The 26,907-nt window shown below is 43.1% G+C and overlaps 1 protein-coding gene across 4 annotated transcripts in view; it reads right to left on the reverse strand.

The window, feature by feature from the left end:
• Positions 1 to 1,666: 1,666 nt before the first annotated feature.
• LOC106571855 (glutamate receptor-interacting protein 2) overlaps positions 1,667 to 26,907 on the reverse strand; it is a 73,720-nt gene continuing 48,479 nt past the window's right edge. For 2 of the 4 annotated variants that reach the window (XM_014145351.2, XM_014145355.2), the window contains exons 10-24: positions 17,303 to 17,422; positions 16,871 to 17,035; positions 16,415 to 16,601; positions 13,518 to 13,663; positions 13,157 to 13,237; positions 11,859 to 11,922; positions 11,404 to 11,549; positions 10,785 to 10,929; positions 8,883 to 9,022; positions 8,523 to 8,702; positions 8,216 to 8,381; positions 7,052 to 7,166; positions 6,647 to 6,862; positions 4,294 to 4,440; positions 3,612 to 4,207 (exon numbers count right to left, since the gene is read on the reverse strand). In XM_014145351.2, the coding sequence (XP_014000826.1) occupies positions 4,010 to 4,207; positions 4,294 to 4,440; positions 6,647 to 6,862; positions 7,052 to 7,166; positions 8,216 to 8,381; positions 8,523 to 8,702; positions 8,883 to 9,022; positions 10,785 to 10,929; positions 11,404 to 11,549; positions 11,859 to 11,922; positions 13,157 to 13,237; positions 13,518 to 13,663; positions 16,415 to 16,601; positions 16,871 to 17,035; positions 17,303 to 17,422 (2,216 nt within the window). In that variant the 3' untranslated portion in view covers positions 3,612 to 4,009. Of the gene's footprint in view, positions 4,208 to 4,293; positions 4,441 to 6,646; positions 6,863 to 7,051; positions 7,167 to 7,283; positions 7,683 to 8,215; positions 8,382 to 8,522; positions 8,703 to 8,882; positions 9,023 to 10,784; positions 10,930 to 11,403; positions 11,550 to 11,858; positions 11,923 to 13,156; positions 13,238 to 13,517; positions 13,664 to 16,414; positions 16,602 to 16,870; positions 17,036 to 17,302; positions 17,423 to 26,907 lie in introns of those variants that run through there. The other 2 variants (XM_014145354.2, XM_014145356.2) reach the window with 2 other exon arrangements.

Here is a 26,907-nt window from a genome sequence, read left to right on the forward strand (position 1 = left end):
CATATTGACTGTGACTTAAAACAGGTGCATTAAAATAAGAAGGCTTAAATAACCACACAATAAAAGTGTAGCTTGTGTAATTATCTAAATAATGTTGGTGTGAAGAGTAGACTAATATTTAATTTTAGCAATCACAGAGTGAATAAAATACTATTGCCCATAATGCTGATACCCAAATTTGAAGAACTGTATTCACACACCCCATCAAAATGACAACTCACAGACCACTTACGCATGGCCACAACAGTGAAATGGACTCATGGGCTATAGGATGTGGCAACTCTGACCATACATTTCTCTCTGAGTTAGCTGCAATATGTAACTTTTGGGGCGACCCAACCAAATTCACATAGAAATGTTATAGATATCATTCTCATTGAAAGCAAGTCTAAGAAGCGATAGATCTGTTCTATGTCCACTATTTCTATGCTTCCCGTCCTTAAGTATGGTTTTTCGATCTTTTACTTTTAACAGCTTCAAACAGCTGAAAATACAATATTTTTGGTTATGGAAAATATATTTCACAGTGGTTTAGATGGTACAATGACTCAACACTATACTTGCTTGTTTTGTCACAAACTGAAATTTAACTTCCAACAGATTAGAAACAGAGGTGTCATGCCTATTGAAACGTGCCTCCATTAGTTTAATCCATGTAGTGTTAGCCAAAATGGACATTAAGCGTCACCTTAAAGGTATAAGGTGACACCTTGGAATGGCAGACAGAGACATTGAACAGTTGAGAAGTCCCTCTGGTGTTGGGGAAAACTCTGACCCTGTCACCAGGGCAGGAACATGTGCATTTCGTGGAATTTGTTCAGTGCACTATGCACATGTGATGAGTTACCTTGAGTAATCTAATACCTGATTAATACTGAAAGGAATATAGCATCACTGCTCATCTTCCCGTCACCTTCATTATCAATACTGTTTTGTTGAGCAAGTGCTGCTTCAATGAATCACAATACAACTTGCACTCCACCCCCCAAAATAGCCAATTATATTTATTTGAACTTGTCTTCCTTTGCCCCCTTGCTTCGGCCTTACATTGACACAGGGGTGTCAAAGATAGTCTTTTCAATCCGTCCCACAGGAGGTAGTTAGTTAAAAAACATATACCTTGTAGAAGTGATAACAGACCTATTGTATATAGTCTCTTCACTCTATCCAGCTTGCTAAAAGTCATCAAAATGAAATCAAGAAAGTCAGGGCGCATCGAAAATGTTGAAGTCGATGGATAGAGGACTAACTTCTGCAAATTTTAACTGCGAGGAAATCTAATATAATACATTAGTTTGACAAACCTGCATTGGCATTTCTGGTAAATGATCCTAGGTGTCCCTTCTAGGCAGGTGGAAACCATGTTGACACCTCACCCACAAAGACGTGACGGTCACATTTACAGAGAAGTGAGTGTTGGCGGGACTGAGACCATTGTAGATTTATGGCCAGCTTGTTACCTGGGATCAACAGTGTTAGGGGAGGCTGGCCAAATCTGGCTGGAGCAAGGTCTTTCTTGGTAGAAATATGCATGAAATCATGATTTAACAAAATGTTTCAGGACATGTTCTTTCTGCAAACCTTCCTTTGCTTAATGTCCAAAGGTAGACTGGGCAAAGATAAATGGCTATCATAGATGAATTCAAGAAAGAAAAAAGACACCCCATTCCTCAGATCCTTATTTTAATAAAAAGCAGGAAATACATCTCTCACTAAAGAATCCAATAACATCTTACAAACCAATTTCCTTCAGCCCCCCCACCACCACTTAAATAGCTATGCTTGGATGCAGCTGTGGGACAATGTAAACAGAAGAACTGTACAGAAAACAGATACTGCACTCAGTCACATCTTACATACAAAACCACACATGCAGAACGTCAGTTCAAATAAAAACACTGTACTTAGGAAGGGAGACCATGTTGTACAGACTTTACTGAATAAAATTCAGAACCCCCTCAAATAAAACGAATAGAACCAAAAATAGGTCTCTGAATCAAATGTATGACAGTTTGAGAGCAACATAAAAACATTCTTAAAACATGTTTCCTCTCTGAGGATTAAAAAGCAGTGAGTCGAGTCCTGAACGGGACAGCATGACTGTGCAGTCTCACATCTCTTCCCCAGCCATTACATGACATGAAACAAATCGTATTTCCACTGAGGCAACTTGGTAAGCAGGCCAGGGCGAGAGGTGTTACATAAGAGCTTTATAAAAACATAATGTCATGAGAAAATGTGAACAGCTCTTGGGAAGGTTGTCTGACTGAGCAGGACAGAGATGGCAATTGTTCAGCACAGAAAAGCTCTAAAATTCCCCCTTGTGAACAATGCAAGCTTTCTATGGGTGGGACATTAAATCCTATAGCTACATGTTTATGCTTACTAGGATGGGAGGGAGAAACAGCCATGGAAGCTGGGGAAAATACTCTCTAATCCAAGTCCATACCCTATGGAGAGTTGAGGGCTAAAACTCAACAGATACATTAAAATGGGTTTAAAAAGGTTAAAGTGAAATCATTCATCATCTCAACTGAAAGGTATTTCGTTCCACATTTGTCAGGGGATGTGATTTACTTATGAGGGTTTTTGTAGAGAAACCACTGTACTCCTGAGAGTTGATACTGTACACCTGAGAGTTGATACTGTACTCCTGAGAGTTGATACTGTACTGTAAGTACCTCTGGTGTAATGACTTCTGAAACATGTTTGCATAGGACTAGGACCATTAGGTTTTTCTAGTCAGGAAAAACACCTGGCCTCACAAGATATGCTGATATTGAGGGTACAATTTTAAAGAGGTGTAGGAGAAAAGTGAGCTCCCGGAACATAATCAGAATACTATGTTTTAATGACAAGGAACACTCCTTTAGAGTGTGACACAGCTTTTCAAAACAAAGGATGTGACATTATCACCATTAGTTGTATAATACATTTAAATATTGAGTGATAAAGCATGTCAATTCTAGTGCATGGATCTGATTTAGGTGACCTACTAGTGCATACAAGCAAAAACGGTGTGTGGTTTGGTTTCAGAAATATTGTGAACTTGATTACGTAAAACCATTGACAAGAACCTTGAAACAAAAACGCTGATCCCAAAAAGTAATGAATGACATGACAAATGTCTGCTCAGTCTATCCAGTAGCTAATAACACGGTGTGGGAAATGTAACAAGAGAAAGATACATTCTGCAACAATGAAGGTGTGATAAAAAGGCCTTGGTAAGTATTTGTCTTCACTTGACGGCCATATAACTTGGACCCAAATCAATTTTCACAAACATTTTAGACTTTAGGACAGAGAGTGGGGTATCTAAAATAGAAATGTTTGCAAGACTTAGCAAGTAACAGTGAATGCCAGCTTAGCATTCTACCTATGTTGTGGCGCTAACAGTGAGGGGGGCTGGCTGGCCAGGCCGGGCTGAAGGGAAGGAAAGGGCAGCCAGCCAAGACATGGCTAAAATAATAGTCCAGCACAGCATGCCTGGACTCCTCGAACACCCACATGTGCGCACATTCCTGTGTCAAATGTGTGTGTACGTGCAACTCCACCATTCCCCAGCAAGAGGTCACAGAGGGTCACAATTGCACACATTTCACCACACTGTGGTGGTGCTGTATCCCCGAACACACCTTCTCTGAGAGGGAAGTGTGTGTTTATGTTTCTCTGGGATTTCTGTAGAGTTGAGCAGGCTGAGTCAGAAGCTGTTACGTAACTACATGTGGTTCTGCCTGACTGAGCCTTCTCTGCTCTAGATCACATGAATACACTGACCAACACTGGTCACAGCAAACGTATGTGTGTGGGAGTGTGAATTAGTGACTGATTGTGTGTTTATTCACGTACACATGTATTCTCACATGTGAATGTGATTCTGTGTGTATGTACAAGAGATATAACAAAACAAAACCAGTGTGTGAGACGTGCAGTGCCTACGTGCCACATGGTATAATGTGTAACACCATTTGAACGTGCTATTATCCATTACCTCCCCCCTGGACCTTTGTCACAGGGTGATACTATTGGTCCTATAATGTAGGAAGCTGAACAGGGAGTCAGAAGGGTCCTCGCAGTCCTGAGGTGGCCCATTATCTGCCTGTGCCAGGGAGTTTCTCCTGATGACCAGGTCCAAGCTGTCTCCTGCTTCAGTGATGAGAGAAACGGTCAGGCAGCAGTCAAAGTCTCTGGTCCTCACTCTGTTCACCTGGGACAGGAGCGTTCAGTTCAACATAAGACACACAGTATTAATAACAAATGAATTCAAAATGTTAGTTGAACAAATATGTGTACCTGCAGAATGCGGTCATAGGGTTTCAACCCGGCCTGGTTGGCAGGACCATCTGGTCGGATCATGTTGACGTAGATGCCTTTCTCCAGGAAGCCGTCTGACACACTGAAGCCAAAGTCTCCACAGTCTGGGTCCCTCCTCAGGGTCACCTATAGAACAGACAGTAAGGCGCATTCACTTGATCCGTGTAAGTTGCCAAGCTCTCCGTTGGGTCCGGGAACAGTGCGGGGTGTAAATTTACTTAAACTCTGAGTGTAATGGCGCTGACCCCAAAGGCCTAGCTCTCCGTAACCCTCTTAGTGAGCACAGCGCCTCCTCCATTGAAAAATAATGGCTTGCTCGGCGCAATGCCATTCTTGCGGACGTCATGGGAATTGGGCTTTACAGGTCACATACCGCCACAGGCTAAGTGAATTATGATATGATTTAGCAATGTAAATTATGCAGATTAGCTATGGAACTGCATCCAAACAAGTTGGCTGTCAGAGGAAATTATACCAATATCAACAATCATTCAATTACAGGAGGTTGGTGGCACCTTAATTGGGGAGGATGGGCTTGGGGTAATGGCTGGAGCGGAATTGATGGAATGGTATCAAATACAGCAAACACATAGTGTCCTTGTGTTTGATGCCATTCCATTCCAGCAATTATCATGAGCCGTCCTCCCCTCAGCTGCCTCCAGTGTATTCAATCTGCAATTCATGTTTGTTTTTAAGGGCGTGGTTAGATTCAGTTACTAAGTGCTTGTGCCCTTATTCAACCCCACAGCCTAAACCAACAGTACACTGCAGCACAATAGAACAGACTGTACTGTACATGCAGTGGGGTCACGGCATGTGGCGAGGGGACAATAGTGCTCACAACACCAGGAGCTAGTGCACAACATTATAATGAGCAGGTTCAGTGTATGTTTGTTATCTATTATCCCACACACTGCAAGTCCTGACTGGCCTGGCATTCACTGAGTCCAGTTACACTCCAGTGATGGGCAGGGTAGCCTGCAGTTCAGTTAGTGAAGGGTGAGGCTCAGGGTAAGATATTAATTGAACCCAACAGGCATGTTCTCCCTGTGCCATATTATACAACGGGTGGTTCTAATCCTGAAGGCTGATTGGTTAAAACCGCATTCCAGCCGGTGTCTATTCCACAAGTTACCACTAGCTAAATCTATGATGTTAAAATGCCTATTTACTCTGTTCCATCTGACTGCACAATCTTCTGTCTCATCAGTCCAGCCAGGTAATTTATAAACTTGATCTCCAATATAAAAAGCATCTAGACATTATCTCACATTTCTTTTAGACTAACATTTCGTTTTCAACAGCAGAGATTTGTATAAACCTAGCTGTCTGTCTCTCCGACATTTGCAACATTGTTTCAATATTCAAATTGGATCTCCAGCTGTTGCATAGTAATGAAAGTGTCGGGAGTAGGAACGAGACAGACAGGCTGCGTTTCTCAGCCAGTTGAAATCATGAATCAGCTGGCATCATATTTATGGATATAAACAAAGAAATATCAATTGAAAAACGAAGTGCAGCTAGTTTGCAGTCTTTCCAGCTTCTGTTTAAAGTGATTGTGTTAGCTGCATTGTTGGCTAGCTCTTCTGAACAACTGTGTCCTGACGAGAGAGCACATGTGGCTGCACTGTTTGACGCGATTAAGTTAGCCGTAGTTGGCTAGCTAGAAAGAAAGTGATAAGAACGATGCCAGCCAGTATGGCAATTGAACATTTAGAACGAACGACTGGGTCGCGTCCATAGATACAGAACAAAAAGCCTGAACAACTAGGTCGCGTCTCTAGCAACCGAACTGATAGAAAGAACAACCAGCCGGCTTGGGTAGCAATCCTAGATTTGTTTCGGGACTATATATGGTGGAAGGATGAAATAGTATGAATAAATTCATCAAAATAACGTTTTTTTTATGAAAGTATGTCAATCATTTTGTGAATATGTTGGTAACCAGTATGAAAGTGATAATGCCCTCGAAGCTGGTGTTTGGAGGATATATGTGCACGGTTTTGACTTTGTCTCGGGCCTAACAACACCTGTGCCAATATATCCTCCAAACACCGGCTTCAAGGGCATTATCACTTAAATGTAGAGCAGGGTCAGGCTACAGTTCACTGATCAATAGCTTTACAGGGTTGTCTGCATACTCAGTCGATTATATGGTAGCTATTCATGCTTTAAGCATGGATTGGATTGGAAATCAATCCACATTCCCCACGGACCAGGGTTGATATCGGTTCGCATTTCAAGTCAGTAAATTCATGAATTCAAATCCAATAATTTGTCAGTCCATGAATAGGAACTGAATTGTGATGCCCCCTCCCACCCTGCTATGCACCTTCAGTAGTTCCAGGGCTGTAGGGGAAGTGGTCTCCTGGGCCTCTCCTCTCCCTCTGGGGGGTGTGTCCCTGGTCCTGTTGGACCTCTGCAGGTTGCCTTTGGTTTTGGGCTCGTCATGGATGGGACCCCTCTTCACAGGACTGATTCTGCTCTGTAGCACTGAGTCTTCCTGGGACGCCAGATACAGGCTAAGAGTGCTGCCTGTCATGGACGCCTGGGAAAAAACAAAATTATGGGCACGTGAAGGAAATAACTTAATATATTGCATGCACGTACCTATGCACACACAGCTTGACTGAATAGAAAAAGTGACAGCAGGTGTCTGGACTGTCTAGACAATCAGAATTTTGTATTGCTTCATTTAGTAGCAGATTGAAACAGATGGGAGGGAGATGTAGCCTACCTCCAGCTCCCTGAGTATCTCTGATTGGCCGCAGGTCTCTAGGTCCTGCAGGGCCTGAGACCAGAAGGTGTCCTCCTGGTTCAGGGTGCCATGGCAACGAGGGGGTCTGGCGTATCTATGACAACGCAGTAACCAGAACATGAGAGGAGCCTTGCTGTTCTGGGACTGGGGATGCCTGCTTCTGGTTTGAAACAGGGGTGGCCTGCAAAGCAGTGGGGGTAATGCAGGCATTGCACTGCATCGCGGAAAGAGGTCCTTTAAAAACCTTTCAGGCCTCAGGGAGGGCAAGCGTTAACTCTCTCACTATCACAGTCGAAGGCGCAAAACAGTGTATTCCATTAGAACAGACAGAGCCTTCATGCAGATAGTTCACAGTTTAAAAGTTAGGCCACACAAAAAGCCTTTAAGAGTTGACAATTTGTGGCAGTGAAGGTCACAAGTTGAGAAAAAAATCTAGTCAAGAGTCAAGAGTGAGGCAACAGACAAGGAACAGGTGTGTATCTATTTGGGCCTTTGGGTGCTTTAGAGGGACAGGTTTGGTGAAGACAAAAGCAACAGAGAAAAATATGTGTTTATGTGAAACACCAGGAACCTCACGGGCGGCTAGTAAAGCAGATTAGAGAGAGAATACCTGAGAAAGAGAGAAAAAGCACAGATAGGCGAAGCACGACAACATGGATGAATGAAACAACTGTGGTGATTTAGAGAAAAATTGCATATTTCTTGGATTCACTTTACAAATTGATAGCTGGCAGTGAATCAATACATATTGAGTTTTAGACTAAACCAGACTTGTTTATGTTGCTCATTGCTTACATACATCAATGGAGGCATACAGAAGGCATACTTGAAGATGAAAAGCAAAAAATAACAACATTGAAAGCCACAAAATGAAACAATGTTTGATGTAAAATTATTATACCTATTACCTATTACACTTAACACTTATTTTTCTTAAAATTTCTTAAAGCATTGTTGGTTAAGGGCTTGCAAGTAAGCATTTCACTGTAAGGTGAATTGTATTCGGCGCATGTGACAATATTTGATTTGATAAAATCCATTTGCCATGTCCAGATCTGCATGTGCTTTAAGAGTAGGGTAAAGCACAAACAGACCCTGAACCAGGCTGCTAATCCATTGTTCTTGCCTGAAGTAGGCACTCACCCAGCAGCCTTATCCCAGTCATCCTCATCGTATCTCCCATCGTAGAGGTGGGAGTGGTCGGTAAGGGCGGTATGGCCAGTGGAGGTGAGGTGAGTCCTGGTCGGTTTGGTGTGTCTCCACTCCTTAGGCTGGAAGGTCAAATCTGCAGCTCTGTGGAGATACGTTCCTGAACACAAAGGACAAAAACAAACATAAATAAACATGATAACATTCTACCCACCCCTAACAACTGATTTCAGGACAGTCATGTGAGAATAGCAATCGTCTAAAGTGGCCTAAGCTGGTTGCGGCCGTGTTCTGTCCTCACCCTGGCTGCCGTAGCCAGTGTCAATGCCGGAGCCGTCCCAGGAGCTCATGGCAGAGTACACGCTGGGCCCGGTGGCAGAGTACACCCCTGAGTGTTTACTGGTCTTCTGGGAGTCAGTCAGTTCATCCTCTGTGTCGCTCAGGAATGCTGCCTGTTCCGACATCTGCTGCCCATCCGATTCTGCATGGGAACAGAGACAGTGAATGGAGAGTCAAGAGAGAATCCTAACTCAACGTAATGAAATGCAATGTATTTATGGTAATGAAACTCTTCTAACAAATACACGGCTCAGCATGCCCTTCCATGCATACTTTTTTTTAAAGCAACTTGATTAACAAACTTAACAACAGTAGTACATACCGTCTTGGCGTTTCTTGATCTTAAGGGTGACAGTCTCTCCGGCCATTTGCAGAAGATGGATGGCCTCACTCAGGGGTTTCCCCTTCAGACTCACACAGTTGATGGCCAGGACACGGTCCCCTATATGGATGGCACCAGTCCTATAGACAGAAGAAGGAAGACGCTCCTTGTCATTTCCTAGGGTATCATGAGACAACAGATATACATATCAAGCATATTACAAACATTAGATAAGATAAGTAATAAGTAAGTAATAAATAAACAAATTGTTAGCTACGCTGTCCTTAAGAACCACATAGCATATCAATACAGCAGTATGTACCGGTATGTTAGCTAGCTACCTAACGTTAGTTGGCTTCTTATACGTCAAACTTGCCAGTATATTAACTACAGGCTAACTACCCAACGTTTATTGACTTGATCATTCCCGTCATTCTTAACTTAGCTAAATGGTATAGTCGTTGTTCGTTCTCAAATGGACATTTGGGTGCTTTCGTAAATTCGCTCTGGCTATCTACTCCGATTTCAGAGCACTCTTGCCTGAGTGTACCAGAGCAAAGAATAATGAATTTACAAGCGCTTAACACCCATTGAATATGGCAGGTGTCAGTAAATGTCGGCAAAAAAGCTAAATTAAATTGTTTCCACAGTTACAGTCACCACCGCTATGGATAACATGAAAACTGCCTAACCTGCTCTACTAGGGCGAGTAAAATGATCAGTGGTCTCATTTGTGTCTGGAAGTAGCTACTAAGCTAGCCAACGTTAGCAAGGTCAGATCGCTCAAATCAACCCTACTCCTCGGCCCGAGTGTCCAGTATGTGCTCCGAGAGCAAAACGCTCAGAATTTACGAGCACACTCTGGCACTCCACATTGAATTTAAAAACACACCCGAAGTCGTAAAATGTCTAACTAGTAATTTGTTATGCTAACTAGCTAGCAAGAGGTTGCATAGCAACAACATCAACTTCCCGTCGACAGTACGCTCAACTGAAAAGATACTGTTTGTTTATAGTATACTAAAATGAACTAATAGTATATAGTATGTAGTATATACTCATTAAGTACGTAGTATACAGTATGTTAGTATGGGTATTCGAACACAGCTCTAGTGTTTGAGCCTCCTAACCGTAACAATACAATAGATAAACTTTTTTTTTAAACATATTTTCCATTTTCATCCTATTTATCGAATATCATCAGCTGATAATATTGGTGAAACGATATATGGTTGGGCTCTAATAAGAAGGCGATAAAGGATATCAGAGTGCGATGATAGTTCCTTATCTGTTTCAGAGGCTTTTCTGTATGGTTGCGGCAATGAAACAGCCTGACTGTCCAGTTTGGCGAGAGAGTAACAAAGAGCTGATTAAGCAAACAACAGACCAGACAGCTATTGTTTATTGACATATTTTACACAGTGTGACTTTGAGGGTGTGGCAAAAATCACAGCTTGTAGGGTTCTTATTTCAACCGTAAATCACAACCATAATAGTAGAGTCGAGGTGCATCTCAATAGTCCAACCGTCTAAAGAAGCTTTGACCATCTATATTGACATTAAAGAATTGTACAGAAAATCCAGACAGAAAACAGATCCCGGGTAGGCATCTTCCATATTGTTCTCACCTACAGCCTGTCTATACGTACAGTACAGATGAAGCAGAGGAGACAAGGAAAGGCTTTTGACACCTATGGAGCCAGTCTATGGGAGAATGTCAATTATACTCATCGTGTCCTCTCTCCTCGCCTCCTTCTCAAAACCCATTAGAGGAGAAGGTCAGAGAGGAGAGGACGCGAGGAGTATGCAATTGAGATCTTCCCTAGTCTCATCACCTCTAATAACTCTTATAATAGGAGCGCCAACCTCATGACCCTGACACCTGAACCCCAACCCTCTCACCTTTCAGCCAGGCCCTTCTTGGTGAGGCCTGAGATGACGATAGGGTCAAAAGGCTCCTCTGTGCCTGAGATGGTAATACCCAGCGGGCCGTTGTAACGCTTCAGCTCCACTGTGTAGATAATGGAACCAGACATCTCCAGCTCATCTGACAGGGAGAGAGAGAGAGCACGCATAACCACACATGCTCAGAACATGTATAAATATGACAGTTATTACATAAGGGATAAATTAGACCAAAAATAAATTGCACACTAGCTAGCACAAATCAGACATGAGTCACAAATGAAACGTAAAAACAGGCCACTTGACAAATCAAAGCACCATGACACTCTGCTATACTTCATTTTACAGTTCTTTTTGAGATGGTATTTTACATAAAAATGTGTGAAAACAGTGGGCACTTACAGCACAATCACACATCACATATTAACTTTCTTATGACAAATGTTATGTAATGATGTTTGTTTATACTAGGTAAATAGACAGCAATGTTTTCATACAGTCTGGAGATGTGTCCATTAGGGAATTCAACCTCACTGGACAGAAATCTGTACTTTAAACCAACCTCTCCACGCAATACTGCATCTTTATTGTTGAAGCATGACTGTGTTCATCCTACCAGCGTTATCCTCATCCTTCTGGATCCGGAGCTTGACCATGTCCTCTGCCTGCTGCAGCACGTGCATGGCGTCCTCCATGGTGCAGTTCTCCAGACGCACGTTGTCGATGGCCAGCAGCCTGTCCCCTGGCTCCAACGTGCCTGTCCTATTAGCAGGCAGGGGAGAGGAGGGCAGCAAATTAAACCAGATAAAACATCAAGTGATACTTGTCTGTTTGTACCTGACATTTGCTTTGCATCTTAAAGATACTATTACTAGGGCCCTGTTTTTCTTGGTAAGGTCACATGGTGAGGAAAAACTCCTGCTCATGACAAGTATCACTGCATTTCAGACTTAACTAACCCCAGAACAGAGGCAGTAAAGCAAGTAATTTGTTTGAGTAATCTAAAAACTGGGCGCTTCTTTGCTGATCTTATCAGCATGACTCCCCATGTGATTGGGATGTGGGACATACCTGTGGGCTATGCTTCCTTTTCTGATGTCAGAGATGATGAGAGCTTTTTCGGGTCTCTTGCTTGCTGTTCAGACAGAGACACCATTACATGAAATGTTAATAACAGTGATAATAGCAGGGAATAGAAATCACATTTATCAGTAGTTACCTGTAGCCCAAATTATTTTAATTTGCTCTGGATACATGCATGCTCCACTTTAGTGCACACACCCACAACAGTCCCACATCATTGCATATATAACAAGTTCACTGTTGGCTTGCCCTACTACTACCGTCAGTATATGTGGTATCACTTCCTTAAAATCCTCTCTGTGCTACAGAGAATTTCTGTCCTTTGTTTTTCCAGGCTTGTTAAAGTGTGAAAGAGTTGATGATAAATGCTTGTATTAGACCACTATTATTCATCAGATATAATTAGGCAGTAGCTTTCATGACAGTCTAAGAGACCAGTCATGGATCACAGAGAGAGAGACAGAAACTCAATTAGACCCAACCAAATCATGAGAAAACAAAAAGATAATTCTTTACAATGTGTCAAGTAATTAACAAAAAAACTGAGCAAACTAGAATGCTATTTGGCCCTAAGCAGAGAGTACACAGCAGCAGAATACCTGACCACTGTGACTGACCCAAACTTAAGGAAAGCTTTGACTATGTACAGACTCAGTGAGCATTGCCTTGCTATGAGAAAGGCCGCCGTAGGCAGACCTGGCTCTCAAGAGAAGACAGGCTATGTGCACACTGCCCACAAAATGAGGTGGAAACTGAGTTGCACCTCCTAACCTCCTGCCCAATGTATGACCATATTAGAGACACATATTTCCCTCAGATTACACAGATCCACAAAGAATTCGAAAACAAACCCAATTTTGATTAACTCAAATATCTACTGGGTGAAATACCACAGTGTGCCATCACAGCAGCAAGATTGGTGACCTGTTGCCACAAGAAAAGGTCAACCAGTGAAGAACAAACACCATTGTAAATACAACCCATATTTATTTCCCCTTTTGTACTTTAACCATTTGTACATTGTTACAACACTGTATATATACATACTATGACATTTGTAATGTCTTTATTCTTTTGGAACTTCTGAGTATAATGTTTACTGTTCATTTTTATTGTTTATTTAACTTTGGTATATTATCTACTTCACTTGCTTTGGCAATGTTAACATATGTTTCCCATGCCAATAAAGCCCCTTGAATTGAATTGAATTGATTTGAATTGATATGAAGGCCAAGGATTCTAATGTTGGGCTACGTCGCCCCCTGCTGTTCGCATGGTATTCTCACCACTGATTGTGATGCCAAGTTCTACTCCCCTCCTCTTGGGCAGTTTCACATGGAACGTTCCACTACTTGGAACCACTGATTCTAATTGGGGACAAAAACATGAAATTAACAGATTGATTAAAGCATAAATAACACAAATGCAGACTTGCCTTTTAACTCATTTTAAGGAAATATGCACTTTTAACTCATTTTAAGGAAATATGCACTAACTATGACTGTGATACAGTATGTGGTTGTCTCACCTTGCTATCTTAAGATTAATGCAGTAACTAAAGTCGCTCTGGCTAAAATATGAATGGATAAAAGACATGCCATTTCCAACTTTGATAAACAAACGTTAAAGAAAATAAAAAGGCTATACCTGCTACATCAAACTCGACCTCCAGAGTGACCTTATTGGCCAAAGCGGCATTTCGCAGTAGTTGATTGGCTTCCTCCAGTGTTCCATCCTCTGTAGGGATTCTGTTGATTAACAGGAGCCTGTCCCCCACCTGCAGAAGCCCACATCTGACAACACAAAGCCCAGTTAGAAGATAAAAAGAGGAAAAAGGGTAATTATGTGTGGCATTCAGCATATTTCAGATAAAAATATAAAACTCCTTTTCATAGTGAATGTGGCCTTTATACAGTTAGACTAGACAGACATTTATCCAAATGGACAGTTGTTACGAACAGTTTTCCCCAATATTTCTCTAATTTACAGCCCATTTCCCAGACCCAGATTAAGCCAACTCTGAAACCAAAAAGCATTTTCAGAGGAGACCATGAGAGTCCTGCTGTAAAGCGATAAGAAACCTTATCCATGTTGACTAATACCATGAATCTGTTAAATGGAGCACATACACATTTACAGATCCATCGTGTTTTCTTTACTCTCATGACTGCTGTAGATTTCAGATATAAGTATCAGTCAATTAAAATAAATTCTTTAGGCCCTAATCTATGGATTTCACATGGCTGGGAATACACACCTTAAATCTTAAAAAAAAAAATGGTAGGGACGTGGATCAGAAAACTAGTTAGTATCTGGTGTGACCACCATTTGCCTCATGCAGCATGACATCTCTCGCATAGAGTTGATCAGGCTGTTGATTGTGGCCTGTGGAATGTTGTCACACTCTTCAATGCTCAATGGGTGACATGTCTGGTGAGTATGCAAGCTATGGACACTTTCAGCTTACAGGAATTGTATACAGATGCTTGCGACGTGGGGCTGTGCATTATCATGCTGAAACACGAGGTGATGGCAGCGGATGAATGGCACGACAATGGGCCTCAATCTCATCACGGTATCTCTGTGCATTCAAATTCCCATCAATAAAATGCATTGTGTTTGTTGACAGTAGCTTATCCCTGCCCATAACTTAACCCCACCGCCGCTATGGGGCACTCTGTTCACCACGTTGACATCAGCAAACCGCTCGCCCACACGACACCATAGATGCTGCCTGCCATCTGCCCGGTACAGTTCAAACCGGGATTCATCCGTGAAGAGCACACTTCTCCAACGTGCCAGTGGCCATTGTTAATGAGTATTTGCCCACTGAAGTCGGTTACGACGCCAAACTGCAGTAAGGTCAAGTCCTTGGACGACGAGCACGCAGACAAGCTTCCCTGAGACAGTTTCTGACAGTTTGTGCAGAAATTCTTTGGTTGTGCAAACCCACAGTTTCATCAGCTGTCTGGGAGGCCGATCTCAGACGATCCCGCAGATAAATAAGCCGGATGTGGAGGTCCTGGGCCGGTGTGGTTACAAGTGGTCTGTGGTTTTGAGGCAAGTTGGAAGTACTGCCAAATTCTATAAAACTATGTCAGAGGTGGCTTATGGTAGAGAAATTAACATTTAATATCTGGCAACAGCGCTGGTGGACATTCCTGCAGTCAGCATGCCAATTTCACGCTCCCTCAAAACTTGAGACATCTGTGGCATTGTGTTCTGTGACAAAACTGCACATTTTAGTGTGGCCTTTTATTGTCCCCAGCACAAGGTGTACTTGTGTAATGATCATGCTGTTTAATCAACTTCTTGATATTGCACACCTGTCAGGTGGATGGATTAACTTGGCAAAGAAGAAATGCTCACTAAAAGGGATGTAAACTAATTTGTGCACAAAATTTGAGAGAACTAAGGTTTTTGTGCACATGGACAATTTCTGGGATCTTTTATTTCAGCTCATGAAACCAACACTTTACATGTTGCGTTTATATTTTTGTTTAGTATATTTCAACTCCACTTTGTCCTTCTGATCTCCTCTCACTGACAACTGCCATCATCAATCCATTGAGTCAGGACCCTGAAGGGCACAATCAATTCATGTTGTTAATTTTTTATTGTTTTTTTAACTGGTGCCTCCTGTCTTCTTCTGAGCAATGGGAAACCTTGACGTAAACTTATTTTCCCAGAAAAATTACTAATATTGAATCAATATGTCACCTAAGTTGAACAAATCTCGATCATCTCTTTGATAACAAAATTACTCTTCACCTTGCTTGACCTTGAATAAGGGCACAGACACTTCACCAAACCACTTCCATTACGCACACACACAAATGCACCCACAAACCCACACTTCTACTGTACAATCAGACACATACTTACTTCCATGATCACATAATGATCAGGACAAACACATAGGAGCACTGTGAACTAGGATTCATTCACTAACCCCTGCAATTAATTTACCTTCGCGTCAGGGCTGAGACGAACATCACAATACGATGTTATGCTTGAGTCACTCCCTCCCAACGGCGGGAGCCTTTTAATGGTATTACACCACCCAGGGGACAAGACCTTCTCTTGTTCATACAGACATTATCATTAATCTTACAAGACAAGGAGAGAGACCACACACTGGCCTAATTGGTGCACGCTGTTAATTGGCCTGTATCATGTTACCTTAATCAATAAAGAGATTTTAAATGCAAGGATCAAAATTAAGAGTGTTGAAGTGTGGTGTGACAAATAAACTACCGGGAAAGTAGACTAGAATGCTTCTCACAAAAACAGATTCGAATACCACTGCAGTTATCCCAATTACATCAAAGCAAAGTGGCTAATGGAATTGATAGGACATAGTGTATCGAACACTGATGTCTTGGGATAGGTAGGAGACCCAGATTAATACTCCTCAGAGAAAGCAGTAACTCGTCTCATCACTCCTGATGATGCCCCACCATCCTCTTGAGTGACTAACACACTGTGCATCTCTGTGTGGAAGGCCGTGCGCGCACATGCATCTCTGTGTGTGGGTGGGTCACCTTTCGGCAGGGCTGTCGGGCTCGATGAAACGGATGACTGGGGGAGCGGACAGGGTCTCTGTGGCAAAGACACCCCCCTGCAGCTGAACCCCAAACCCTAGGAGTGGATCCCCCCTCAGGACGACGTCGCTGGTCTCCACGTGAACAACCTTACCCCCAGGGCCCACTGAGCTGGATGCTAGGGACACTGGTAGGGGGGTTGGATGGATAGGAGGAAGTGAGAAAGAAAAAATGGTTAGAGTGAAAAGAGCGCGAGAGAGAGAAAGGGAAAGTGAGTGTTCGAGAGTGAAAAGAAGAGAGTGAGTCAGCTATCAGTCTTTCCATCAGTCATCTTAGTCTACGTCAGTGATCCGTCATCAGAGCGGTCACCACTTTGACGAGGGGAGGCAGGGTAAATTCTCAAACTATTATAAAACGCTGTTATGAATTCACATGAAAAAAAAACAATCCACATACACGAGCTCTTGTGCTCCTTACTCCGCTGGCATCTCTTGTGTGTAGTGCTATGGGGGCTTGTCGGGGCGACGGGGGGGATGGCGCAGGGCAGGGTGCTGCTGCCCTGACTGCTGCTGTACCCTGAGGTGGCTGTAGAGGAAGGGGAGAAGCCACCACACACCAGAGCTGAAAGGAAACATGCTCATAACATCAAACCAATGCAAAGAGAAATCCCCTTCAAGGTAGAATAATGCAACTCGCCACGACCTGTAACTCCACGTGGTCTACATATGATGCTAATACAAAGTCAATGATATCATATCATTGGGATCATATCTAGGATCATTAACCCAAAAAATTACTGATGATCAACAGCAACTCAAAATACATACGTGCAACAAGGAAATATATACTGTACTATACCCAGCAGCATATTCACACATTCCAACTTACGTTTGCAGTGGTCCTGCTGGTTGAGCTGGTGGCTGGGACTGCTCCATGTCTTGCAGTGTTGGGTGTGGCTGTAGTTGGCAGTGGGCTCCCAGTGGTGAAGGTTGCTTTTCTGTACTTTCACTACGGCCACAAATAAACAAAACGACATTTAATAATTGTTTATTAGGAAAATATTAGGAAAACCTGGGGCATCAGGTAGCCTAGTGGTTAGAGCGTTGGGCCAGTAACCGAAAGGTTGCTAGATCGAATCCCCGAGCTGACAAGGTAAAAATATGCCGTTCTGCCCCTGAACAAGGCAGTTAACCCACTGTTCCTAGGCCGTCATTGAAAATAATAATTTTTTCTTAACTGACTTGCCTAGTTAAATAAAAGGTAAAAAAATTAAAAAAAATAAAAATAAAAAAAAATCACTAATAAAAAAAAATCACACAAAAAAAATTCTCTCTGCTCATGCATGGCAATGCGCTCTACCCATGAAACCCTGCTTTCCTTTCCATGTCTAAATTTACTCCACACAGAGCCTGCAGGATAACACCATGCAGAGTAATTGATATTTAATGTTGTTTTCTTCATGGTACGCTAGATAATCCTGTGGTATAATGTATTTTTGTCAACACAGGAAAATCGGTGAAACACATTTAATTGAATTAATTGAATGGAGCAAAGAACGACAGAATGGCTGATCTTCCTTTTTTAAGTTCATTAACAAGCTTCAACAAAGCTGCATGGAGATTGGAGAGCATTTAAACATTTCACTTTGGAAGAAAGAAAAATAAACTGTTTAAAAAACACTGTCAGGTCAGTCAGAACTGACTCTCACTGAGCTAATACTGCCTTGAGTAAAGAGAGGACATGCCATGAGAATCTGCCTTCAGTGAACACAGCTGAAACCCAAAAAGCTGATTGCAGATAATGCCTCTGTCATGATGATAAGGCATTTCTCACCTCTCTCCTGATTGGCAGGCCAATACTGAACAATTGAGCGTGAGATGTCAGTGTCAAACCTGAGGATAAATGGTCTACATACAAAGGTTCGGCTTGCTCCTAGCAGAACTCGGCTAGGTAAAGCGACAGTCTGTGCTCGCATATTCCCTAAAGACCTTCGCTTGAAAAACAAGAAAAAGGATGAAATATTACTGTTGTTTGTCCCTGCTAATACAACGTAGCAACAACATTTGAATGATTTTTTTATTTTACCTTTATTTGACTAGGCAACTCAGTTAAGAACAAATTCTTATTTACAATGACAGCCTACCCCGGCCAAACCAGGACGATGCTGGGCCAATTGTGCGCCACCCTATGGGACTTCCAATCGTGATAGAGCCTGGATTCGAACCAGGGACTGTAGTGATGCCTCTTGCACTAAGATGCAGTGCCTTAGACCGCTGCGCCACTCGGGAGCCCTAGACAGAAACACTTCCTGAAATTAGTCAGAATTAAGAAATCTGTCATTCATTTTGACATTTTTACAGAAGAGGTCTTAGTCGCACAATTTTACATCTCACTAAGATGTTTGGTGCAGTATTTCTCAAGTGAAAATGTTTGCATTGAAACTAGTCGTCTCTCGTTAAATGACAACACTTCATGTTTCCACTACTACTAGAAGTAGTACTGTTGATCAAGTAGTAAATTTCAACAACAACAACACAAATTGTGAGCACGTACAGCCCCAAAAAAACCTGCCTAAGACCAAAACATCACAAAATGTAAAATATGCAAAAACTGTTTTGACTGGTAAGCTTTATTCGGTTGGGTGAAAGGTTCATGTGATTGGAGACAGATGCCACACAATTAAGCAATATGCCCCAAGGAGGTGTGGTATATGGCCAATATACCACAGCTAAGGGATGTTCTTTGTATGACACAACGCAGAGTGCCTGGACACAGCTCTTAGCCGTGGTATATTGGCCATATATCACAAACCCCCAGGTGCCTTATTGCTATTATAAACTGGTTACCAATGTAATTAGAGCAGTAAAAATAAATGTTTTGTCAAACCCATGGTATACGTTCTGATATACCATGGCTGTCAGCCAATCAGCACTCAGGGCTTGAACCACACAGTTTATAACAGAGAATAATGACTGGTCTGAAATGTTCCACTTTTTTGATTGCATTTACAGTGTCGATAGACTTGATTCCTTTTACAAATGATTTGTATTCTTAAATGCTATAAAGCACAGGTTATAGCCTAAAGATAAAGTATTGGCTGTTATTTTCAACGTATTAAAACCAAATTGTTTATGAAACAGTCAATGGAAAAATGTGGAGTTATGCTCCACACTTGAACGCACCCAAACCTTGCAGCTATATTTAACGAGGAGAATTACACATGAAAGTAATCCTCAGTGTTCCATTTGTACAGTCTTAATCTGTGACAGCCTCCCCCCTCACATGGAAGGATTTGCAGGAAACATGTTAATACACTTCATGACCAAAAGTCTGTGGACACCCACTCATCAAACATCTCATTCCAAATCATGGGCTTTAATATGGTGTTGGTCCCCAACTATAACAGCCTCCACTCCTCAAGGAAGGCTTTCCACTAGATGTTGGAACATTGCTGCAGGTACTTGCTTCCATTCAGCCACAAGAGCATTAGTGAGGTCGGGCACTGATGTTAGGCGATTAGGCCTGGCTAGCAGTCAGTGCTCCAATTCACCCCAAAGGTGTACGATGGGGTTGAGGTCAGGACTCTGTGCAGGACAGTCAAGTTCTTCCACACCGACCTCGTCAAACCATTTCTGTATGGACCACTCTTTGTGCACGGGGTCATTGTCATGCTGAAACAGGAAAGGGCCTTCCCCAAACTGTTGCCTCAAAGTTGGTAGCACAGAATTGTCTAGAATGTCATTGTTTGCTGTAGCGCTACGATTTCCCTTCACTGGAACTAAGGGGCCTAGCCCGAACCATGAAAAACAGCCCCAGATTATTATTCCTCCCCCATCAAACTTTGCAGTTGGCACTATGCATTGGAGCAGGTAGCGTTCTCCTGGCATCATCCAAACCCAGATTCAACCGTCAGACTGCCAGATGGTGAAGCGCGATTCATCATTCCATTGAACGCGTTTCCACTGTTCCAGAGTCCAATGGCCACGAGCTTTACACCATTTCAGCAGACGCTTGGCATTGCACATGGTGATCTTAGGCTTGTGTGTGGCTGTTTAGCCATGGAAACCCATTTCCATGGCTAAACAGAGGCAGTTGCTTCCAGAGGCAGTTTGGAACTCGGTAGTGAGTGTTGCAACCGAGGACAGACCATTTTTACGCACTACACATTTCAGCACTCGCCAGTCCTGTTCTGTGAGCTTGTGTGGCCTACCACTTTGCGGCTGAGCCGTTGATGCTCCTAGACGTTTCCACTTCACAATAACAGCACTTACAGTTGACCGGGGAAGCTCTAGTAGGGCAGAAATTTGACGAAGTGACTTGTTGGAAAGGTGGCATCCTATGACAGTGCCATGTTTAAAAAGTCACTGAGCTCTTCAGTAAGGCCATTCTACTGCCAATGTTTGTCTATGGATATTGCATGGCTGTGTGCTTGATGCTATAAATCTGTCAGCAACGGGTGTGGCTGAAATAGCCGAATCCACTCATTTCAAGGGGTGTGCACATACTTTTGTATCTATAGTGTATAAATCCATGGATGTCTCACAGATTCAGGACACCTAGTTAAGTCCAAGACATCGTAGTATGTCTTATGATGTCACGATTCCCACCGACGGTGGCGCCCCCTCCTGCTCGGGTGGCGCTCGGCGGTCGTCGTCACCGGCCTATTAGCTGCCACCGATTCCCTTTTGCTTTTCCCTGTTTTTATTTTAGACACCTGTGGTCAATTAGCCATTAGAGGGGCTATTTAGTTTAGCTGGCCCACTCCTTGTCGTGCGGGATTAATTGTTGTTATCGACTGTCTTGTTCGTGTCGGCTTGGCATTGTCGCACCTTGTATTTATTCCCCTGTGTTTTGGGAACTTTGTTTTCTTCATTCAAAGTGTTATTAAAAAACAACACTACCTGTGCTCGTTGCTTCCTGCGCCTCATTCCTAACAACACGACTACCAACGCCGTTACATATGAATGCATGTAGGTAAACCCCAAACTCTTTTCAAACGTCCACATTGGTCTCAGGTAGAAGTTGTCATTATAACCCTTTTCTATCCCCTATGCCTAATCATAAGAAGTGACAAGATGTCTGACCCTGGCTCATTAGTTAGGGTCAACTTCCATTTCACTCTGTGGTCCTGTAAACGTTTGGCTCCTGCAGCTTAGAGATAAAACTCACCTAGAGGAGCACTTTAAGAACTCTATTTCCTATCTTTACTGAGGAAGAGAAACGGCTAATATTTTTGTTGCCATATCAGTCTTACTAAATCCCCCCGCGAGGATTAGACAAATTGCATTTTATGATCACGTATAATACCCAAATTGTATGTATCATTAAAATATAATGTTGTCGTTGTGGCATTTCATTTCAATAATGAATCTACATCTAGTTCAAGTTTGAAGGACATAAAAAAAAGACATTTTATAAGCATAAATAAAAAGTCAGTCAAACACTTCCGGATTAGTTTTCATTATCTTGAGTACATGCATTGGTTAGTGATACAGTCCAACTCCATTAGGTAGTGGGGGTCTCGCTAATGACTCCACAATATTTATTTTTCAAAACAACCATAAGAACCGTACACTAAAGCAAAGACGCTCACCACAGATAAGACAGCTACTGTAGTTAAGACTAAGCCACAGCATACTTCTTCTATGCTCCTGAATCCTGCTTACGAGCAAAAATTAAAGCAGGAAGCATCAGTGACTAGACCAATAAAACAGTGATCAGATGAAGCAGATGCTATGCTACAGGACTGTTTTGGTAGCACAGACTGGAATATATTCCGGGATTCATCCGATGGCATTGAGGAGTACACCACATCAGTCATTCGCTTCATCAATAAATGCATTGATGACGTCGTCCCCACAGTGACCGTATGTACCCCAACCAGAAGCCATGGATTACAGGCAACATCCGCACTGAGCTAAAGGCTAGAGCTGCCGCTTTCAAGGAGCGGGACTCTAACCCGGAAGCTTATAAGAAATCCCGCTATGCCCTCCGACGAACCATCAAACAGGCAAAGCATCAATACAGGACTAAGATCGAAGCGTACTACACCGGCTCTGCGTTCGTCGGATGTGGCAGGGCTTGCAAGCAATTACAGACTACAAAGGGAAGCACAGCCGAGAGCTGCCCAGTGACACGAGCCTACCAGACGAGCTAAACTACTTCAATGCTCGCTTCGAGGCAAATAACACTTAAACATGCATGGGAGCACCAGCTGTTTGGGCAGACTGTGATCATGCTCTCCGCAGCCGATGTGAGAAAGACCTTTAAACAGGTCAACAATCACAAGGCCGCAGGGCCAGATGGACTTCCAGGATGTGTACTGCGAGCATGCACTGACCAACTGGCAAGTGTCTTCACTGACATTTTCAACCTCTCCCTGTCCGAGTCTGTAATACCAACATGTTTTAAGCAGACCACCATAGTGCCTGTGCCCAAGAACACTAAGGTAACCTGCCTAAATGACTACCGACCCGTAGCACTCACGTCTGTAGCCATAAAGTGCATTGAAAGACTGGTCATGGCTCACATCAACACCATTATCCCAGAAACCCTAGACCCACTCCAATTTGCATACCGCCCCAACATATCCACAGAGGATGCAATCTCTATTGCACTCCACACTGCCCTTTCCCACCTGGACAAAAGGAACACCTACGTGAGAATTCTATACATTGACTACAGCTCAGCGTTCAATACCACAGTGCCCTCAAAGCTCATCAATAAGCTAAGGACCCTGGTACTAAACACCTCCCTCTGCAACCGGATCCTGGACTTCCTGACGGACTGCCCCCAGGTGGCAAGGTTAGGTAACAACACATCTGCCACGCTGATCCTCAACACAGGGGCCCCTCAGGGGTTCGTGCTCAGTTCCCTCCTGTACTCCTTGTTCATTCAGGACTGCACGGCCAGGCATGATTCCAACACCATCATTAAGTTTGCCGATGACAAAACAGTGGTAGGCCTGATCACCGACAACGACGAGACAGCCTATTGGGAGGATGTCAGAGACCTGGCCGTGTGGTGCCAGGACAACCTCTCCCTCAATGTGATCAAGACAAAGGAGATGATTGTGGACTACAGGAAAAAGAGGACTGAGCACATCCCCATTCTCATCGACGGGGCTGCAGTGGAGCAGGTTGAGAGCTTCAAGTTCCTTGGTGTCCACATCACCAACAAACAAACATGGTCCAAGCACACCAAGACAGTTGTGAAGAGGGCACAACAAAACCTATTCCCTCTCAGGAGACTGAAAAGATTTGGCATGGGTCCTCAGATCCTCAAAACAGCTGCACCATCGAGAGCATCCTGACTGGTTGCATCACTGCCTGGTATGGCAACTGCTCGTCCTCCGACCGCAAGGCACTACAAAGGGTACTGTGTACGGCCCAGTACATCACTGGGGCCAAGCTTCCTGCCATTCAGGACCTCTATACCAGGCAGTGTCAAAAATTGTCAAAGACTCCAGCCACCCTAGTCATAGACTGTTCTCTCTGCTACTGCATGGCAAACAGTACCGGAGCGCCAAGTCTAGGTCCAAGAGGCTGTTAAACAGCTTCTACCCCAAGCCATAAGACTCCTGAACATTTAATCAAATGGCTGCCCAGATTATTTGCATTTCCCCCCCTTTTACACCGCTGCTACTCTCTGTTGTTATCATCTATGCATAGTCACTTTAATAACTCTACATGTACATATTACCTCAACTAACCGGTGCCCCCGCACATTGACTCTGTATCGGTACCCCCCTGGATATAATCTTGCTATTGTCATTTTACTGCTGCTCTTTAATTACTTGTTACTTTTATTTCTTATCCGTATTTTTTAAAACTGCATTGTTGGTTAGGGGCTCGTAAGTAAGCATTTCACATTAAGGCCTACACCTGTTGTATTCAGCACATGTAAATAATACAATTTGATTTGATAGTTCTACCACACATCGGTTTCAGTGATCCCTTCCAGCTTCACATGCTAAGAAACCACCTCAAACCGTTGGGCCAGATAGAAGCCTGGAAAATAACACGGCATGAACCATCCCAGAGAGGTGTGTGTGTGTGTTTGTGGGTGCGTAGCTTGCAACTATGCATAAGAGGCCGGCGGTCTACCCCAGGGCACAAGGCTTGCCTCCCAGCACTCTCCACACTCAGCGTGATTCACAGAATATGGGAGGAGGCAGCAAACCCTCTGCAGTCCCTTTAAAGCAGCAGCAGTTAACAAAGGTCACCATGTAGGGGTGTGAATATGCTGAAAACGCAGTTTATCTGGATTGTGTCTGCTGGGTTACACAGTGCCTTCAGAAAGTATGCCCACCCCTAGACTTTTTTAACATTTTGAATTTGTAATTAATTCAATTGAGATTTTGCGTCACTGGCATCTACACAATACCCTATAATGTAAAAGTAGAATCATGTTTTCTGAATTTTTTACAAATGAATTAAAATAATAAGTTGCATGGACTCACTCTGTGTGCATTAATAGTGTTTAATATTATTTCTGAATGACTACCTCATCTCTGTACCCCAAACATACAATTATCTGTAAAGCCCCTCAGTCGAGCAGTGAATTTCAAACAAAGATACAATCCCAAAGACCATGGAGGTTTTCCAATGTCTCGATAAATAAGGTCACCTATCGATATATATATATTTTTTTTAAAGCAGACTGAATATCCCAATTACACTTTGGATGATGTATCAATACATCCAATCACTACAAAGATACAGGTGTCCTTCCTAACTCAGTTGCTGGTGAGGAAGGGATCCGCTCAGGGATTTCACCCTGAGGCCAATGGTGACTTTAAAAACAGTTACAGAGTGTAATGGCTGTGATAGGAGAAAACTGAGGATGGATCAACAACATTGTAGTTACTCCACAATACTAACCTAAATGACAAAGTGAAAAGAAGGACGCCTGTACAGAATAAAAAAATGTCCACAACATCCATCCTGTTTGCAATAAGGCCCTAAAGTAAAACTGCTAAAAAGGCAATGAACTATATGTTCTGAATACAAAGCATTATGTTGGAGGAAAATCCAACAACACGTCACTGAGTACCACTCTTCATACACTACAAAAGTATGTGGACACCCCTTAAAATTAGTGGATTCAGCTATTTCAGCCACATGTATAAAACTGAGCACACAACCATGCAATGTCTAAACACAAACATTGGCAGTAGAATGGCCTGTACTGAAAAGCTCAGTGACTTTCAATGTGGCATCATCATAGGATGCCACCTTTCCATCAAGTCACTCCGTCAAACTTCTGCCCTACTAGAGCTGCCCATGTCAACTGTAAGTGCTGTTATTATGAAGTGTGAACGTCTAGGAGCAACAACGGCTCAGCAGCAAAGTGGTAGGCCACACAAGCTCACAGAACGGGACCACTGAGTGCTGAAACGCGTAGCCTGTAAAAATTGTCTGTCCTCGGTTACAACACTCACTACCGAGTTCCAAACTGCCTTTTGGAGCAACGTCAGCACAATAACTGTTTGCCGGGAGCTTCCTGAAATGGGTTTCCATGGCCGAGCAGCCACACACAAGCCTAAGATCACCATTCGCAATGCCAAGCGTCGGCTGGAGTGGTGTAAAGGTCATCGCCATTGGACTCTGGAGCAGTAGAAACGCATTCTCTGGAGTGATGAATCACGCTTCACCATCTAGCAGTCCGACGGACGAATCTGGGTTTGGCAGATGCCAGAAAACCTCTACCTGCCCCAATGCATAGTGCCAACTTTAAAGTTTGGTGGAGGGAGGAATAATGGTCTGGGGCTGTTTTCATGGTTCGGGCTAGGCCCCTTAGTTCCAGTGAAGGGAAATCTTAGCGCTACAGCATACAATGACATTCTAGATGATTCTGTGCTTTCAACATTGTGGCATCAGTTTGGAGAAGGCCCTTTCCTGTTTCAGCATGACAATGCCACCATGCACAAAGCGAGGTCCATAGAGAAATGGTTTGTCGAGATCAGTGTAGAAGAACTTGACTGGCCTGCACAGAGCCCTGACCTCAACCCCATCAAAAACCTTCGGGATGAATTGGAACACCGACTGTGAGCCAGGCCTAATCGCCCAACATCAGTGCCAGACTTCGCTAATATCCTTGTGGCTGAATGGAAGCAAGTCCCCGTAGAAATGTTCCAACATCTAGTGGAAAACCTTCTTAGAAAAGTGGAGGCTGTAATAGTGTCACGTCCTGACCAGCAGAGGGAGTAATTGTATTAGTTTTGATCAGGGCGTGGCAGAGGGTTTGTGTTGTGTATGCATTTCTATGTTCTGTCTAGTTTAGTTTTTCTATGTTTAGGATTGGGTGTTGGACTCTCAATTGGAGGCAGGTGTTTCTAGTTGCCTCTGATTGACAGTCCTATATAGAGGTGTGTGTTTGGTTTGGTTATTTTGTGGGTAGTTGATTTTGCACTGCTGTATGTAAGTACCTAGCCTGTAAAACTGTCGGTCTGTCGTTCTCTTTTGTTTATTGTTTTTTCATGTTCACGTGTA

Source organism: Salmo salar, chromosome ssa15 (assembly GCF_905237065.1).
Source record: "Salmo salar chromosome ssa15, Ssal_v3.1, whole genome shotgun sequence".
NCBI classification, from domain to species: Eukaryota; Metazoa; Chordata; class Actinopteri; order Salmoniformes; family Salmonidae; genus Salmo; species Salmo salar.